Source organism: Danio aesculapii, chromosome 15 (genome assembly GCF_903798145.1).
Source record: "Danio aesculapii chromosome 15, fDanAes4.1, whole genome shotgun sequence".
In the NCBI taxonomy this organism is placed as follows: Eukaryota; Metazoa; Chordata; class Actinopteri; order Cypriniformes; family Danionidae; genus Danio; species Danio aesculapii.
In genome coordinates this window covers 39,581,934-39,602,322 of record NC_079449.1, presented here as the reverse complement: position 1 = coordinate 39,602,322, position 20,389 = coordinate 39,581,934, and the positions used below count along the sequence as shown (strand labels likewise).

Sequence of the window (20,389 nt, the reverse complement as noted above, 5' to 3'; positions counted from 1 at the left end):
GTGGTCGTACCAGAGTAAAAGAAATGTTATATTGTTGTTTATCTTTATGGATCCCTTATCCAAAGAGCACCGACACATTAAAATACCCCTGAAGCACTTTCAGTTTGATTTTGGAAATACAAATATTGTTTTCAAAATATACAGTCTATTTTTTGTGAATATTGTACACCCCTATGCAATCTACGTAAAGTATGTGTAATGTAAGGTTAAAAATACTACGTTTACCCTGCTCCTTTTAACTCGGTCACACATCATTTCACGGCAAACAAACAACAAATGTGAATGTGTTAAAGTAAACACAGGTAACATTCAGGTCACATTCACCTGCAATTTCACATTCAACTTCAAACTAAGTAATGCAATAACACTACTATAGATACACTGATAGCCTACTACATGTACATATACTACATGTAGTCATTGCTTTTAACAATGTTTTCCCCAAAACCTAGAGCTGAAATGGGAAGTAAAACCCCTCCGACATTCTCCGTCTTTTCCGTGCCTATATTCTCCAATCGGTCGTGGTTGTGTGGCGTTTTGGTGCAGTTTGTTAGTTACTGATTCCAGCCGTGTCTCAGTGCAGTAGGCCCGCGGTCTGTCTGTCTCTCCCTCAGCGCACGCAGCTCTGCTTCACATTCAGGGCGTCTACAGGGGCGCCACACGGCTAAAGGGCACAGCGCCCAAACACACATCCCCACACGCCAGACTTCACACACCTGCGTTACATGAACTGAGTTCATAATCACTCAGAGCTGCATTCCCTTCATGTGGAGCCCGCATGTTAAACCCTGCTTCATTTGTCATTGTCATAATGTGTGAATCTGCAACACCAAAAATAACGCAGTGCCCTGCTGAAATACTACAAATGCTTTTAAAACCATTACTTACTTTGTTAAACACAAAGGTATATGTTTTGAAGGAGGGCTGGGTGATATTGCATAATAATTATCACAATCATGTTTCATATAATTCGATATCGATATATAGGAATATTAGGATTTTTTAAAATTTTACCTCTTTATTTTAATTTAGCAACATTACTAAGGCAAATAGTTTTAATAGTCAAAACATATTTAAACAAAATACAGTATCTAATCTCTTCATAATAAAATAAACATAAGTGTTTAAGACACTCTTAAACTTGATAAATAAAATTACAATTACAAATTACAAAGTGTGTGCAGTGGCAAAATGTAAAGGTTGAACAATCAAAGCAAACTTTAAGGTGTGAATAATAATGAGACAGTAAACCTCAAACTCAAATGAATGAAATTAAACAAATTATGATCATCAAATCTGAGCTTCCAAGTAAAGGAACCAACCATTATTATTCAATAACATACTGCAACATTACAAATCGTGAAGTTGGATGAGTACATTTCCCCTTATGCTAAAAAATCGTTCATATGGCGAGTTAGTGGCGGGGATGCACAAGAAAAGAAACCAAAAAGCCACTCTGGTGAAATACTCACATCTTTTTTATTTATTTATACTTTTTATTTTATCTTCGCACGTGTTGTTTTTCTGACTTGAAGTCCCAAAAACGAGTGTGTGGTTTCCTTCACCATTTAGGCAACCATCAGCCGTTTTTTCAAAGGATGACTAATGGACAAACCATTGCTGCATTTCCGATACAAGTATATGAAGAAAAGTAAAAAGCACTGCGGTGTTTGGATGCGCTGTGTTTGTTTACTGAAATGTGTATATTCCACACAAATTGTCAAGCAGATTGGTTAGTTGTACTTACATGAATCGCAGTGCACACACGGCACTGAGATGTTTTCAACATGTGCGCGCCGCTCCCGTATGTGCATCGTGCAAATTGCTTGCCTCCATTGGAAATTAAAACGTACATCCTAAGTTGAGTTACACCTTCATCCCAAACTTTTTTTTATCGATATTGACAATGGTGTTCGGTCAATAAATACTGATACCAATTTTATCGCCCAGCCCTATTTTGAAGAATGCTGATAGCTGGCACCCATTGACTTCCATAATATTTTTTATTTATAAATTGGAAGTCGATGGATGCCAGCATCTAGCGTTCTTCCAAATATCTTAATAAGATACTCAGATAGGTTTCAAACAATGAGGTAATTTTGGGTGAACTATCCCTTTTTTCTATTGACCATAATAAGAAATATTTTGAATAATAACCTGGTAACTGTAGACTTCCATATAGCAATTATTTTTAAATTAAACAATTTTTCCTTTTTGTGTGAACTATCCCTTTAAATCCAATACATTCTTAACATGCTACAGCAAAAGAGGACTAATATACTTTCAATTAATACACTTTCAATCTAATACACTTTCCGTTCAAACCATTACTAAACCATTTGACTTCTGAGATGGTTTCTAATGTTTTTGGTTTTCACAGCTGGAGCATTCTTCATGCTTACCTATAAAAATCACACAGAAACGAGAACCAACTTCCATTTCTAAGTAAATCTACTCTTAAGAGAGGATATTTTAGAGGAGAAACTGTGGGTCAAGGTATAGTTTTCGTATGCGCGCGCGCACAGTCCGGCCATTCGCCTTTTCTCCCCAACAACCGGGCTTCTTTAGTATGCAATTCCTTTAGTCGTCAAGAGGGAATGATCCTCACACTAATGAACTGAGGCCTGCCACTTGAATGTAAAACAGGTTTTAACCCGTCTTCAATGTCAGAGCCCCTCCCTGGGGTTTCTTGAAACAACACAACACCATCACTAACACCAGCACGCAGCGCGTTTCAATCACAACGTCTGCCTTTGTCTCGACCCTCCGGCCTATTACTCTGACAGCGGTCCGCTCGCTGACTCGCGCTTCAAAGACACCCAGCCCGAGTTATGAATCTGTACACGGATTATGATGAACGCCAATCAAAAGGCTTTATTGTGAGCGGAGCGGAAGAGTTGACAGAGTTGGGGTAGCTTACATGTGTTCCCAGAGGGAGCTGTTGTTAAAGCAGCTTATCACATCAATCCGATCCATGTTCTTTCATCTTTCCTTTCTTTTCCCCCTCTTCTTTTGAACTTGTTAACATGGACCGGTGTGGATTACAAAATTTACACAAGATAATAGACGACTGTTAATCCCTTTTGAATGTTCACTTTTCAAATCCAAAAGCAATCCCCTTCACGCCATTCAAGACTGCGACTATTTTAAAGTTTCCTGGTATAAGCAAGTAGCAGACTTTTTTCTTTCTTTCAGACCGCTAACTTTGTATTGTTCTAAACCTATATGTTATTTTTAAACACATTGAATGTTTTCACAAATGTACTGTTTGAGAATAAGAATGAAATTTGAGGCTTTAGCTGTGTCCCAAATGGCACATTATACACACTATACACTGTGTACTTATGCACTTAAACACTCAACAGCATAGTATATGTATGTAGTGTCATCCCAAATGGATGTTTTTTCACTAAGTGGAAATTCAAACCGTTTCCCAGATGACGTTTGACGGTTGCCAAATTAGGGAAATAAATGACCAAACTTTCCAAATAATTCCTGCTATGAGTATAACCGCATTCACCATCGAGAGGTGGTTTAATCACTTTCGTAGGAGAATTTTATTTTCACAATCCAAAATAAATAAAGTTATCCAACATCAGTGTCCGAAAGCTCCGCACCTTCCGCTACATGAGCAAAGCAGCAGTCGTTGAGTGCGTGAAGTGTCCAACCATCTGGGACAGACTTAGTGAGGTAAGCAGTCGCTTAGGGCCCCTAGGAATTAGGGGCCCTTGACTAATGCCAAGAAGCCTGTATTAATCATATAGCTCTTTTATATATTTTCTATTGTATGTTTTTAAGATTTTAACGTTATTACTTATTTTCAAAACCAGGGGCCTCCATGAACAATGGACCGTTCCTTCCGTACTGCACATGCGCAAGGTGTATGATGAGCGCTGTGAGCAGGTTCAGAGAGGGCCTGTTCAAATAACGTTTCCCGCTAACAGTCATTACTCAATTCATATGAAAAATGGTGAAAAGATTAATTTGATGGATTGTGAATCAAATTTGATTTTTAATTAGTATTACTATTAAATCGAATCACAAAAATGGCTAATTAACTGTACATCGGGTGCCCAAACTCTGTTCTGGAGGTCTGGTGTCCTGGCTAATTAATCAAACTCTAAAGCTGCGGTCACAGTACAGTTTGTGCATGCAAAATTCTGTTGTACGGCGCTGCGAAAAGGGGCGGGATTAAACAAGATTATTAGACAATCTAATATTAGACATTTCTGTCCAGAGAGGTCATGTTTTGATCTTCGATTGGTCTCACACAATCATGTGATGCAATTTCACAGGTCAAAGTTCCCCAAGCTTGAACTTTGCAAAGCTGCGACCTGTGAAACTTGTTGCACAAGCTTGCGTTTCCGGTCTGACGCATCCGCGTGTGTATGAATGGAAGTCTATGGGGAGAAAAGTGCAGTGTGACCCCAGCTTTAGGCTTTCTAGAAACTTTCATTCAGGAGTGTTGAGAAAAGTTGGAGCTTGAATCTCCACGACACCAGCCCTCCAGGACCGAGTTTGGACACCCCTGCAGTACATAGTTAGTTTGTGAACTTGTTTTTTTTTTGTTTTGCGAATTTATTGTTTATATATATATTTTTGAAGTTAAAATTATTAGCCCCCCTGAATGATTAGCCCCCTAATCGGTTTATTTTTTCCCCAATTTCTGTTTAACGGAGAGAAGATTTTTTCAACACATTTATAAACATAATAGTTTTAATAACTCATCTCTAATAACTGATTTATGTTATCTTTGCCATGTCATGATGACAGTAAATAATATTTTACTAGATATTTTTCAAGACACTTCTATACAGCTTAAAGTGACATTTAAAGGCTTAACTAGGTTAATTAGGTTAACAGGTTAGGGTAATTAGGCAAGTTATTGTATAACGAGGTTTTGTTCTGTAGACCATCGAAAAAATATAGCTTAATGGGGCTAATAATTTTGACGTTAAAATGGCTTTTAAAAAATTAAATACTGCTTTTAATCAAGCCAATATAAAACAAATCACACTTTCTCCTGAAGAAAAAATATTACAACCCAGGCTCATTCCGAAAACGTAGTCCCGAGAACGTTTATGGAGACCGCGAATTATGTAGCCGGAGGTACGTATGGCTGCATTTAGTTTTTTAAGTGAACGCTGCGGGGCGGTATGACGCCGTTCCTTTTAGCGCTCGCCGGCTGACCGCTTACCTTCGTGTGGAGGGCTTTCCCACCACAAACAGTTTGTCTGGTTAGCTCGTCCTGTGCGTCAGCAGACTCGAGATGCAGAGAGGAGCTGACGACGACAACTGGGTTTGAGTCCGGGGAAGAGCGGTTCCAGAAATCAGGTAAAACAGAATCCCAGATATAAAGCGAAGAGGTTCATAACAGGGTGAGAATGTGGTAAAATCTGAAAACGTGGTAAAAAATTGGATGAGGGCTTTTTTTTTTTCGGACGGCTTTTGTAAATCGTTGGTTGGGTTTAGGGCGGGCGGGTCATCAATCGGTAAAATTGGTTGGGTTCGGGGAAGGAGGAGGGTGAGTCGGCCGGCCGATTGGCTGGTCGCCCAGTCAATCATTCAGCCAGTCGTACAGACAGACGTTCGTTCGACAGCGGCCTCTGGTGGGTTCACGCGAGAACAGCCGGGAGACGTCCGAGAAGACGTCCTAGAAGCCAAAAAGGCGCACACAGCGGCCTCTCGCGGAATCCAAAAACTGCAAAAATACTTACCTCCCGTGACATATTTCGCGGTCTCCAGAAACGTCCTCGGGATACGTTTTCGGAATGAGCCTGGGTTGAAACATTATCAGACATACTGTGAAAATTTCCTTGCTCTGTTATACATAATTTGGGAAACAATTAAAAAAGAAAAAAAATCCAAAGAGGGCTAACAATTCTGACTTCAAGTATATATATATATATATATACCAAATCAGTAAGTCCACCCCTGCCTTCCTTTTTTTAATGGTTGATTAAGTGCATCATCCGTGTATTTAAAGTGCACTTTATTCTTTTAGAGTGTTCAGTGTGAATGAACTACTTAAACTATTTATACTACAAAATGGCGTAGAATAGTGCATAAGTATGCTATTTGGGACACACCTTTCATTTACACATCTGGTATTAAAGGGATATAGTTAATTCGAAATCTAAAATGTATTCACTGTTTACTCACACTTAAGTGGTTCCAAACCATTTTCCGTTAAATACAAAACATTAAAAACTTCTAAAGTAAACTTTTGAGCTTAGTCCCATTATTAATCTGGGGTCACCAAAGCGAAATGAACCACCAACTTATCCAGCATATGTTTTACGCAGCGGATGCCCTTCCAGCTGCAACCAATCACTGGGAAACCCCCATACACTCTCATTCACAGCCACACACCACAGACAATATTTGCTTACTCAATTCACCTGTACAGCATATCTTTGGGCTGTGGGGGAAACCGGAGCACCCGGTGGAAACCCACGCGATCACAGGTAGAACATGCAAACTCCACACAGAAATGCCAACTGACCCAGCCGGGGCTCAAACCAGTGACCTTCTTGCTGTGTGGTGAAAGCACTACCTACTGCGCCACCGCGTCCCTGTCTTCTTTTGTATTCAGTAAAAATTAAGTCATAAAGGTTTGAAACAAGTAAATGGTGAGTAAATTTCCATTTTAGGGTGAACTTTTCCTTCTTTAGACTCAATGACAAGTAAGGCTAAGGGCTAAATAAATGAGGTGTGAAATATTTTGAGCATCTTTTGACTTTCAGAAATAGTCAAAAACACTCGAAAGGTTCATTTGCATTTTGTTGTTGTTGTTGTTTATACAAATGGAAGCTTAAATGCACAAAAAATAATTAATTAATTAATGCAAAAATTTGATGGCATGAGGACCTTCAAGTTTTAAAAATTATCATTTGATTTGAACAATAATGATGAATCAATAATTGCAATAACATGCTATAATACTTTGTGAAGTTTATTTATAAACTATTTTCGAGAGGATCTCGTGCTTATGATTGTTCTCTGCTGTTCCATCATCAGCTCATGATCGATTATCCAATCGGATGATTCCTAACTCACTATAAATAACCAGAGTTTTTCTTATCTCAATATCTTCATCTTGAAGACTGCCCCACTCACCCCTACTTCCCCTCCTTTCCGTATGAGCGGCACTATGACACAGCACTGTTGCCTCATAGCAAGAACGTCACTGTTTAAAGTCCCTACTAAACCAGACAACATTTATGTGCGGAGTTTTGCTTGTTCTCCCCATGCTCACTTGGGTTTTCCCTGGGTTGTCTGGTTTCCTCCCACAGTCCAAATAACACTCACCCTAAGTAAATTGAACACACAGAATTAATACCATAGTCAAGCTCATAGCGAGTGCACCTCTCCTCAGTCATCCATATCTGTCATTTGGCTAGAAATAAGCTGGGGGGAGTCATTGAGATCAGCCTGAGCTCAAACTCTCCTCTCGCCCTGCAAACAGGAGGGAGCCCAGGGCTCGAGGATCTCATAAGCTCAGGGCTCTCTCCCAGGATAGCATGCCAAACAAGTTTTATTATCAATCACCAGCTAAGTGTGAACTCTTGAAACTCACAAAAATAATAAATTAATAAAAGCAAGTTTAATAATTTATCACCTATGATTATCCAAGTATTTTAAGATCTAAGATCTGAAATCTGAGTTTAACTGGTTTATTTATAGAAAATAAAAGACCAAGGCTTTAACGGCATGTCCTGAAAAGCAAGAGAACAAGAAGATATCATAAGTTACAGTCAGGAGAACTTCCAATGCCAGATGCTGTCAAACAAACTTATCCATATGTCACTAATCTACATCTGATAAGAGGTTTCCTCCACTTAAATTAGGTCAGGGTGAAGGCTAAGGTCCTGTCAACGATAAATTAGATTTTGATTGTCAACTGATAAATTTAGAGAAAATATGAGTTGTGGTTTTAAGACCCCTTCAGAAAAAAAAAAAAAAAAAAAAAAAGCAGACACTTTGCAAAAACTAAGATGCATATTTCAAATGTCAAATCTAAAGAAAAGCATCATAAGTCTGTGGAATGTAGATACATAACAAGAAAATAAAAAGGGGAATTGTATCAGAAATATGTAGCATACCCTTGTAATAACACTGCTTAAAAGTATGTTCAAAATAATAAAATGTAATTATGAATATTAATAAATTCATTCATTTTTGGAGAAAAGATCAAGTTCCTTTATTGCAACTAAAAAGCATAAATAAGTTGGGGGAAAATAATAAATCACAAGCTACAGAAAACTTTCAATTTACAGATATTTTTTACAGTGTATGATTATATCAATACTTAGTTACTTTCATATTATAAATGCAAAATAATATAATAAATAAAGTAATAATATTACTGAAACTAAAAAACATTTATATTGATTTCATTTTAATGGTCAAAATATATCTCTAAATCAAAAAGGATGTCCCATTAATTAAAAAAAATGAAACTGTTTAATTACAGTTTATCTCTTAAAACCTTGATGTACTTTTCAATGCTTTTCAGGTCTGACAAACTGGAGTAGTCTCTTAATTCATTCATTTTCTCCAGAGTTCTATGATTTTATCTATGATAAATCTCTATTATTAAGAAAATAACTGTTTATCAGCACTTATAAAGTATGATCTTATTTTACATCTCTAGCCTCTACCCAATACCTAAACCCAACTGCTACCTTTCTAACCCTACAATGTGTGAAGACTGATGCAGGTCTCATCTGTCAGCACTCAAAAACTTGATGTCCTTTTACCATCCACATATTGATGTCTTTTTGACCATCAAAATAATAAAACAAAAAGTATTATCTTTAATTACAAATAACACATTTTACTGGGGCGACATGGTGGCTCAGTGGTTAGCATTGTCACCTCACAGCAAAAAAGTTGCTGGTTTGAGTCCGGGCTGGGTCAGTTGGCATTTCCGTGAGAAGTTTGCATGTTCTCCCCATGTTCGTGTGGGTTTCCTCCAGGTGCTCCGGTTTCACAGTACAAAGACTGTGAAAATATGACCCCATCACCCCAATTTTATTTTCCTTACACTGGCTGCCTGTTAAATTCTGTGTTGATTATAAAATATTGCTTCTTACCTGTAAAACTTTAAATAATCTAGCTCCTGTTTATCTAACCAACATTCTGTCTTGCTACAATCCAATCCATTCTTTAAGATCTCAAAACTCAGGGTTTCTTGTAGGACCCAAAATAGCAAAGTCTACTAAAGGAGGTCAAGCCTTCTCATTTATGGCTCCTAAACTCTGGAATCGCCTTCCTGATTATGTTCAGACACACTCTCAGCTCAAAACTAAATTAAAGAGCTATTTTTTAGTAGGGATGGAACGATTCACTGTAAGCTGGTTGAAAATCGTTTCAAACCGGTAGACATGTTGAATGAATCGTGAAAATTGGGGGTGCTGTGTTTACAGGCTCAAACTTGCTTTACCTTGATTCTTTGAAACTTGATTTTAGAATGACCAAAACAACATTTAAGATGTTTAACAATGTGTTCGGTCCTCTGGTTTGCCCTTTAATGCCGTCCCATTGTTCTCATTTTTGTCACCACATGATCTCGTAAAACAAAATCACATTTTATGATGCGCATCTTCATTTTTCCATCTTTTTAGGCGATTATGCAAAATGCACATGAAAATAGGTGGATTGAAACATATTGGCATCACAGCTCAGGTTTGAACATTGAAAGTAAGAAAAGACGCAGCACAAAGAAATGCTCCATTATCGGAATAGAGTTTATTATTGTTGTCTGGATTATCATAATAATCATTTTTACAGTGTATCATTTTCATGTAATGCTCATGGCGTTGTATTTTCACAAACATCTCATCATAAAGAAGTTAGAGTCACAGTGATGGCGAAGGTTAAGGGAACACCAACTCATGCGCTGATGTTTCAGGACTGATCCTCTCTCGGCTATTTACACATTCACTCTCGATCACAAATACAAAGAAGAACCATCATATCATTTAATGCTACTGAACACCATCATATATGGTAATACTGCATGGGCAGAGAAACCCGCATAAACCAAAACAATGGGAAAAACCTAGAAAATGTTCACATGGTGAAGCTTGTATCTGTTGTCTTGTATATGCACTTTCTGCTTAAAACACAGGATGTGGTTTCATCTGTAACCAGAACTTAATATTGTCTTGAGGTTGACTGACAATGCCTTTATTTCTCTTCATGAAATATTGAAATGACTGCTGTCTGAAAAAGTCTGTGCAGTTTACGGTTGTTTAAAAATACCTAGACCACTGTTACCACAATACCACTGTTTTACAAAAGCAATCTCACGGCAGTTCGCAACTTTTTGATTTAGTGTCTAATTCTTATAAATTTTTACAGTCTCATTTGTACATTTTAGCATAACTTTTCTGACAATATGTGAACTAAAATAAAAGTTTCTATGTGAGATCGGGCTGCTTTTACACCTTGACTTGCTTCCTCACCACATCAGTACACGAACAAGTAAAATACACATAGAAATTACTGCATTTTGTTCAGGAATTCCAAAAAAAAAAATGCTAAATGAGGGTGCATTTACATTAATGATGTACCAAAAATTGATTTTTTATTTTATTTTTGTGTACAGATGAAAACTTCAATGTCAAAACGATTGCAATTGATGTGTTAGTTCATGACCAGAATGAAAAATGCCTGATAATTTACTCACCCCTTGTCATATATATATATATATATATATATATATATATATATATATATATATATATATATATATATATATATATATATATATATATACATATATATATATATATATATATATATATATATATATATATATATATACACACACACAACAGTTCTGTCTGGTTCTCAAATCTGATTAGCTGAAAGCCGTGCAATATTTTGCAGTAACAGAACTTTTACAGCCTCTTCCCTTTTGTGTATTACTCCACCCACATAGAGTGACAGCACATCAATAGACTCACTACAGTTTGACAAATATTGCAGCTGTTGGACAACATAATATACTTTTGAGGCTTTTTTTCAGGCGAGAATAAGGATAGTGTCTATTTTAAATATTCATAATTTCAGAGTTTCAGTGCATCAGCGGCCATCAGTCTGTCATACTGAGCAGAGCAAAGACAATTCCACCAATTCCACCACAAGATGGCGTAAGAGACCACATAATAAGTCACAATAAAAATGTTCGTTTTCTCAGCGTTTCAAACCTCAACTCAACAAATCATTACAGAACAGGTAAGTGACATTCTAAGTCGATCTCTCTCTTTTGTATGTTGTTGTGCTGTATTTATACTACAGTATTCTGGTAGTGTTTGCTTTGCTTTGGCTTTTTTGGGCTTAATTATTGTGAAATCCCGTTTGCATCAGAGAAATACTGGGAAATCTTTGTAGACTGATGGCATTTCATGCCATTGCAGCCTTATAATCTTAAAATGTGAGCAAAATCACCAGTTTTGCATCACTTTAGACATTACGCTAGAGACTCATTCAAATACTAGCTCTAAAGTGATGTTAGCGAATTAGCAACGGTTTCTGCTGTTCTGACGGACAGCTGCAGATGTGAATGAATGGTGGAAGAAAATAGTTCCTCATACAAAAGCATTTTTGAGACTCTGTGTTTGATGTTCTTTTTTATACACATGATTATATCGTCAAACTTGTATAAACACAATATCACACTCGTAGCAGTGTGATATGGGTGTATATTGTCACTGGTGGGACACTAAGACACTCTGTCTTAAGCCGATATAGAGCCATAACACACTGTATATATTTAAAGCTACTGAGCACTATATAAATCAACTATATGGAGAAAATACTTCCTCAAAAACCTTAATTTGTTTCCAACTTCCAAGAAAGTAAAAAAAAAATCTCACCATAAACTATCAGGGAATTTTCATTCTGGAAGTGAACTAATCTTTTATTAACATGGATCTGTGAAAACAACCAATAATGCTTTATTATTCATGCCAGACCAGAATGACCCAGCGATGACCTCTTTGCCATTGCAATTTCACAGCAATCCATAAACTTTTGATTTAGTGGCTAATTCATATTAATTTGTACATTTTAGTATGATTTGCTTATCCCACAGTGAGGGAGAGGTTTAGGGATGGGGTTTGGGGGCACTCCTTAAAAAAAAACATAGTTTAATACCAATTAATTAGCCATTTCAATAAGGAGGTTCAACCAACACTGCATTAACTAAGTTTTGTGGTTTCAGAACAGCTTAACTGAGTTCAATCATTCAACTCTGAGTTGGTATCAAACAGCACTCCTGTTCATAGGTCATTGCACTGATCAGGCTGTCAGCCATTTTAAGTGCCGTTGCAAAATTTGTCCAATGTACTGAACCGTTTGTGGTCTGAAAAATCCAACATGTACTGTGAAAATCAGAGCACATTGATACGCACTATGTGCCCTTAATAGAAGTTTAGAAGCTTGAAATAGGAATCACATGGCCAAAATCATCAACATAATGACAAACGAGAGACATATTTCTAAATAGAATCCATTATTTATTTATTGTTTAACATGAACAAACATAGCTAGATGGGTTTGGAAAAATGTAGAATCATTTAATAGTTGAAATGTTGCTGGTATATGAAACAATCAAACTATTTAGCTATAATGAACTTCATGAAATTAATATATGAAAATGATTATTTCTGCTGTTGTCTGTAAATTTTTGATGATGTACAAAAAGGATGATCTTATTGTGTCTCAGTGTGTAGTGAAGCTTATCACTGTCCTTATTAGTGCCCAAATCTGTGCACATGACCTATTCTGAGTGACCTCAGAAGCTAGGGTGCTGATTGAGACAGACCCTGAGTTAATCTCCTGTAACATGACTATGAAAATCCATCATCAATGGAGCGCCGATATTATGATTTACCATGGCAATGGCAGAATGGTATGTTATTGAACTAATCTGCTATTCATATTTAGGCCCCTGCTCAGGAATTATTTTGTTGACCATTTGCAATAACATTACTTTACAACCCAGGCTCATTCTAAAAACGTACAGTATATATACAGTATATACATTTCTGAAGAGGGTGAAATGTGTCCCAGGAGGTAAGTTTTTTTTTGGCCGCTGTGTATGCTTTTTGAGACCTCAAATTTCTCTCGTGAGTGCCATTTGCATCTGCTCTTCTCACATAAATCCATCAGAGGCTGCTGTCGACTGACTGACTGACCTACTGACCACCCTCCTCTTCTCTAAACCCAACCAATAGTGTTATTAAAAGCACAGATTGACCACACCACCCACTTCCCTAAACACTGTCAATTTTTTTTTAAAGCAATCCAGAAAAAGAAAAGCCCTTGCCTGATTTTAACCATTTTTTCAGATTTTACCACATTCAGACCCTGTTATTTGCATGTTTATTTTATTTTATGGCTTCTGTTTTTGTCTTACCCGCTTTCTGGAACTGTTCTTTGCCGGAGTCAAACCCTGTCGTTAACTCCTCTCTGCATCTCACATCCGCCGACGTACATGGCAAGCTACTGGACAAACTGGTAACAGTGGGAAAGCAGTCCAGCGTAAAAAGGAATGGCATCATGCCGCCCTGTAGTGTTTTAAAGATGAAATGCAGCCATATGTACTTCTGGCTATATAATTCGCGATTTCCAGAAATGTATATAGGGCTACATTTTCAAAATGAGCCTATGTTGTTACTTTATTACCAACCTTAAAGCTAATTTTACTTTAGTAAAATTCACTAATTTAGACCCCTCTAGGAAACAATTGTAACAAGCTGTAAGTGAATGATATCATTTTCTTTTATAAAAATTCAATCTTGATTTAAGAATTTTTTTAATATTTGGACTCGAAATAAAAAAAAAAATACTTAGTAAGAAAAGCATTTTTGTAGCATGAATGAATGAAATATTTAAACATCACTTAGAATCTAAAGATCTAAAGAAACTCAGGGTTTACCAAAGAAAACCTGGCTTAGATTCACAGAGTAAGTTACCATAATAACTCTGTATATCTCCCTATTAGAAATGGGCTTGACTTACCTCACTTTCTCAGGTTTGACACACCTTCCATTTCGAAAGGGAAAACCCAGAGTTTCCCCCATTTTAGAGTTAATATATGAAGTTTTCACTGAACCTCCTTTCTGAAACAGGCATCAGCCAAAAAAAGCAATATAAAGTTGTTGTTTTTTAGTTGACAGTGTTGTAAACACATTTAGAGACAGGCCCAAAATGAGATCTCAGTTTTACTGTTTGTGGAACACCGTCAATTCAGTTAGACAAGTCAGTTAGCTTTGAAACAGGGATCCTGTTCCTAATAAGTGGGATGAATCTCAAGATATCAGGTAACATTTCATCCCATAATCACTTATATTAAGCTTATTTTATTTTATTAAGTGTAACACATCAGGGTGTTCTACTAGGACAATTGCATTAACCGGCGGTCAGATGTAGAGGTATGTTGAGGAGTTTTCAGCTTAGTCAGACTTTTTTAAATGGTCCTGCCTGTTAAAATGTTGATGAAGCATTTTATTTATTTGAATGGAATTTGAATTTGTTTATGCATGTTTATAACAGGCATTTTGTTTTAAAGAAAATATTGTAAACTTAATTTTTGTGGTTTTACACAATAGGAAACCTTGAAATTCTGGCCATGGATGAAGTGCTATGTGTATGTGACAATATACTATAAGTGCTTGGACATGATACATGACAAATAGACACACTTAACCACACCCACTCAAAGCCCCCAAAATTCTTATAGGAATATTAGTCCATGATATTTGCTCATGACTTATGGAAAAAAGAAAATTCTTTTGGAGCATTTGCACGTATGAAGTCTTTCATCTCAGTGTTCTATATACTGTATATGGCTATGACCTTGAATTAATTATTTTTCAAGTGAATTTTTTTGACGTTTACAGACAATTATTCTTTTTTTTTTTTTTTACAAAAATGAAAAGTCTACACTGTTCTAAGTTTAATTTTCAGTTCGATTCCTCTGTCAGCCAGGGACATGGACTGTGCTTATTCATTGTTTCCTTAGGATTGCTTTAGGAATTCCTTAGGAATTTGGCAATTGCCGCCATGCTGCTGTTTGTCCATTCTTGCATATTCCTGTATGGTTCCTTGTATTGAATTGGACTTGTATAGGTAGGCCCATCTCTCTGAGGGCCAGGTAGAACCTCGGCATGTACCACCCCTCATCAAACGGCATAGAACAATGTCCACTGTTCTCCAACCCACTGGCAGCCTATATGGTCCCAATGATTCTGGTCTCAATTCTGGCCTGTTTCTGTAAGTTGCATGATGTCCTTCATTTGTTTCAGTATGGCTTTGACTGTTTTTCCAGAGAGAGGAAGACACAATAACAAATTACCAGAGAAAAGTCCGGAGAGGAGTTTAGGAAGACTGTTTGACAAACCTTAAGTACTTCTGTAGTTCCTCTCAACATTAAGCCCTGTCCTTTGCTACTCCCACCTCTCCTTGACAACTAATTCTTTCTTTCTCTCTCAGTCCTCATCTGTCCCTGCTGCCCCCCTCAGTCCATTCATACAGAAGGGCAGAGTCGGAGGAAAGGTGGGTTCGGCTGGAGAAAAGCCACTGAAGGGAGGAAGCGAGGTGATCCTTTGCAGGTGAGGAAAGAAAGTGGAAGTTTTGGCTCCATGGTCTGAGCGGTGGCCATCAATGTGAACTGTGGGCATCTCCGGTGGGGCGTAGCGAATCGTACTTGGAGCGTAGAGACTCTGAGGTCCCTGCGGGCCAAGAGCCAGGGGGTGAAAGAGTACACGTCCCGCAGCCCCACTTGCAGTTAGTCTCTGCAGCAGCTCAAAGTCGGACGCACGTCCTCCATGGATGGACCGATCATCTCTGGGTAGGGATGATGCTGGGATGGGTGGAGATAGGGTTGGAGAGGGTGGGCTGAATAGACCCTTGGGAGGAGCTTCTGTTGGAGTGCAATTTGGAGGCTGGGAAGGTGGACTGCTGCCATTAGGTCCGCCGTTACCAAGCTGAGGTTGGCTCCATCGCCTCCCAGAACCTGCACCTACAGTTGTGCCCAACACTTCTTGTTCAGTCTTAATGTTTGACCCCGAACTGGTCACCACACTCTTAAGATGCTGGATCACAGCACGGCCATTGTGGATCTTACCTGCTCCATTAGCCTCGTTGCCTTGTTTTGAAGCCCCCTCTTCATTCTTCACCCGTTTGCTGGAGGGATTGTGGTCCCACTCGCTTTCCCTCTCATCATCCTCTTCCACCTCGCTGTCACTGGCTTGGTCCGAGGAGGTACACGGGCTGTCCTCTCTCTGACGAAACACCTCCATCCGCCTCCTTGCCTCAGGAGGACCATTCTCAGTGTCAGTCTGGTGCGATCTTTTCCTAGTGTTCTCTGATTGACTGGATGTATTGTGTGAGAAGGTTTCCTTTACTTTGAGGTCTGTTTCAGACCTGTTTTTCAATGGTTGTGTCCCAGTAGAGCCTAGAAAAAAGACAACTCTGCTGAGTAACTTATTATCGATGTGTGGATGTATAATTGTGTATGGGGCTAAGAGCATACCTTGTGTCTTTGGAGACATGTCGCGCGGGGAGGAGCTTGCTTGAAGCCGCTCTGCCCTCAGGCTTTCTGGGAGTTGTAATAAGTCCAGAGGCATGTCTGCCAGCTCTGGTCGACTGAAAATACAGATAAAAGAGTGTGAGCAGTTTACCTCCAGGGAGCTTTACACACTTAGCAGTCTAAATGCTAAACCCTGCACCACAGGTTAACAGTGTTCTACAATAATTTAGTATGGCTGAATCACACAAAAGAAATGCTAACTTGGATGGTATTGGTACCTCATACCTAGATCTAGCCTACATTGACAGCAATTTAAGCTAACATACTTTACCTGTGCTCCAAACACTTTTCTAACTGGTAGATAGGACTATTAAAGTCTGCATACACATTTTAAATATGCCTGTTTTTATTGATCCTATTATGAACTTTTCACCTGTGTGTCAGTTTTATTTGTTTATTTTTGACCTTGTACTGAGCTGAGTACAAACATTTTGATTTTAAATATGATTAAATATTTTATTAATGGCAAACTCTATCTTGATCAACTGTAAAAATAAAAGTCTCTCATGTGCAGTGCTACTATTTGAACTGCTTGTCATGGTTGCCAATAGTAACCTTTGCTGACAACCTAGAATGTTCCAAATCCATCACAGCTTTATCAGTAGGCAGCAAAACAGTTCACTAGATTTTGAAACACAGCCATTGACATTCCTCCTCCTAACAGCATGACAGGAGAGGAACCCACTTGTGCTACCACTTCCAAACAGACACATGCACACACACATACTAGACAAGCCCCTCTAAACATGAACATGGCTCCAGCAGGGTGCTATAGAAGTTAATTAGCTATCGTAATTACAAAGCTAATTAACTAAAACACCATTCAGCCAGAAAATTTTGACATCCATTTGGTGTAATTATATATCACCAGTCCAATTATCAGTGAAATTCAGCCAATTTTTTTCTTGTTTTTGTCTGACTTCTTTGAATGTGTGCATTTGGGTGATGAAGATTACTGTAGACAGATGGAGAGGAAGAGCATTTACGAGGGCCTCTCAGCACATTACCATATTTTTTGTTTTGTAGCACAACACTCAAAAACACAAACACACAAGGTCACTATGAAGCTGACCTGAGCACATAATTGACCCAGATGACATTACGCTCATGGGGTGCTTTGTGGTTAATAGAAACGGTGGCGCAGGACTGAATCCACAGATAACCTCCTCTCCTCTGCAGCCAGCGGTAATACCCGGTCACAACCTGCCCTTTCCGCAGCACTAAGAAAGAATTAAATGGGTTAGTTTCATAAATTTAAATATTAGATTTGAAAAAAATAAATGAATTAGATTTGATGGCCAAAACAAAAGATAGATTTCTTGAAACTAGGTATAAATAAGAGTTACACAGTTAGCTTATATGGCTAGAGGGTGCTGTTGTCAAAATGTAAACAGCAGCTTAAGGCCAAGACACACCAAGTTGTTGCCAAACTAAAGCTGCACATGAACACACCAAACGGATGGCAGCCCGATAAGCAGCTCGGTGTGTCCCAGCCTTTAGAGCCCCTAAACTGAAAATAAAACTGCTCTCTAATGGCCAATTCCAACTACAATAATTTTCTTTTTCCAAGTTATCTTCCTTCTATTTTAAGTCTTTCATTGGCCACCCTCATAAAATATCGTTCTACATTAAAGGTAATGCATAAAAGTCTTAAACAAGCTAAAAACGTAATAAGTACTAAATAAATAGTGTGATCAAGTTTCTTACATTGTAAATTTGAGAGAGCTATGTGATTAGGTACATTTCTTCATCTAGATTATTAATATAGTTCTATGAGAGACAGGGAGGAGGAGGAATAAATGCTGACAGACTTACAGTCTTCATGGCTCTGCCTGATGGTGTCGAGGTCTTCAGCATGAATGAAGTGATAGCAGGTATTTCCAACCACTTCAGCTGGGCTCAGGTCCATATACTCTGAAATCCTACAAAACACATATAGGGGATGTTTACAACTGGTCACTTCATGTGTTTTTTATGTCCGATGGGCCATATGCAAAGCTAGAGTTTTTAAGCCAATGATGAACTTCCGGTGAGAGCTTTATGTGACTATCTTCAATTTCATAAGGTTCCTTTTACAGCATCGATGTTGTAATGTAGTTCAAATGGTATCAGTTAAATAAACTTGATCATCCATTTGGTTGTTAAAGCGTAAAAAGAGACGAAAGACTGTGCAAATGCTAGCACCGTCATTATTAGCAACATGCAAGTGCAGACACTCCATTAAAAATATTGGGGTAATATTTCATTTTTTAAAAGATATGGCATGGGAAAATAGAATTTAATGCAGTGCTTCTTGTTTGGTCTGATACCCACATTATATATTGTAGCTCAGCCAGGCAGAGAATATCGCTGTTTTTTTGTAAAGAAATCAGATTTTAAACGCTACGATTTTGCATGTGATGACAATACACTGAAAGTCCTGGGGCTGGCTGACTGAAATTTAAAGTCTGTGTGCATACCCCATTGTGAAAAGGACAGGTGTAAATGACCTCCAAAATCACCCAAACCACTTCAGGAGGTAGTCTGGGACATAACATTCCAGATAAAACTGGACAGGTCTAAATACATCTGGTTGCTGAAACAACTTATATATGCTTTACTCTTACCAAAATGTAAAAAAAAAATGACGTGACAGCATGTTATGGGCTATATGACCATCGGAAATAACAGCTCCACAGCACATAATGCAATGCCTCATGACAGTTACAGATGTTTGGTTAGCTATTTATGCTTGTGCACTTTGTGATAATGCCAAGAACACAAGTGTTCCAAATACTCTAAGCACAATGCCTGCTATATAGCTTGTATTTTTGTGAAAAATAATATTATTTAAAGAAAATATGGTATATCCAACCTGATCTCACAAGGAAAAGTAAGTATTTTACGCTTTGTCAATTTAGCTAATTTGTATGAATTCGTACAAGTTCAGTTGTAAGAAAATGTATGATTTTAAAAAGGAGGCATAGCACCCAACCCAACCGTCACTGGAAGATAAGCAAATCATACTAAATTGTACAAATGAGATCATGCAAATTCATACGAATAAGCCACTAAATGAAAAAGTCCGAATTGTCGTCAAATTTTTATCTAGTATGGCATTTGAAAGATTAAACATTTTCCTTTTAGCAGAAACTCATTTATGTGGCCAAAATATAAATTGATTAGTTTCACAAATCAGATAGCTATCTGACCAGAGAAAATGCATAGAGTGACCAGGTGAAAACAGGCCCAAAAAGACACACATTTACTGGACACATTATTGAGTGCACCTGTTTAACTGCTCAGTTATGCAAATCTAGGCAATCACATGGCAGCAACACAATGCACACATTTCCAAAATCTGGTGATCTACAAAGATTTTGAGGCATAACTATATTTAGGACAGGGATGGCCAAATATAATTCTGAAGGGCCATTGTTCTGCAGAGTTTTTCTTTAACACTATCAAACACTCCGGAACAAGTTGATCACTGACTATGTTTACATGGACATCAGTAATCAAATTATTTGCCTTAATTAAGACAATAATAAGATTAAGGCGTTTACAAGAGTTGCTTTTTGAATGTTCCTTTCATGATCCTGTTTTACATGTTATAGCACATAATTCGATTAATGTCATTGCATCACCACGCTATTCGCATTTCCTCCTAAGTTTCATGTAATTTCAGGTGTTTAATTTTTAATTTGTTGACTTTAACTGCAGTTAGGCACTTTCACTTTCATATGGGAACATTTCATGCATGCCCCATGACAAACGAGATATTGGATGCAACTATGAACT

General features: G+C 37.8%; 1 protein-coding gene across 1 annotated transcript in view; it reads right to left on the bottom strand.

The window, feature by feature from the left end:
• Window positions 1-14,594: 14,594 nt before the first annotated feature.
• The window catches only part of npas1 (neuronal PAS domain protein 1), a 97,876-nt gene continuing 92,081 nt past the window's right edge, over window positions 14,595-20,389 (bottom strand). Inside the window, exons 9-12 of the mRNA XM_056474103.1 lie at window positions 18,425-18,531; window positions 17,682-17,829; window positions 16,553-16,665; window positions 14,595-16,474 (exon numbers count right to left, since the gene is read on the bottom strand). Coding sequence (XP_056330078.1) covers window positions 15,507-16,474; window positions 16,553-16,665; window positions 17,682-17,829; window positions 18,425-18,531 — 1,336 coding nt within the window. The 3' untranslated portion in view covers window positions 14,595-15,506. The remainder of the gene's footprint in view (window positions 16,475-16,552; window positions 16,666-17,681; window positions 17,830-18,424; window positions 18,532-20,389) is intronic.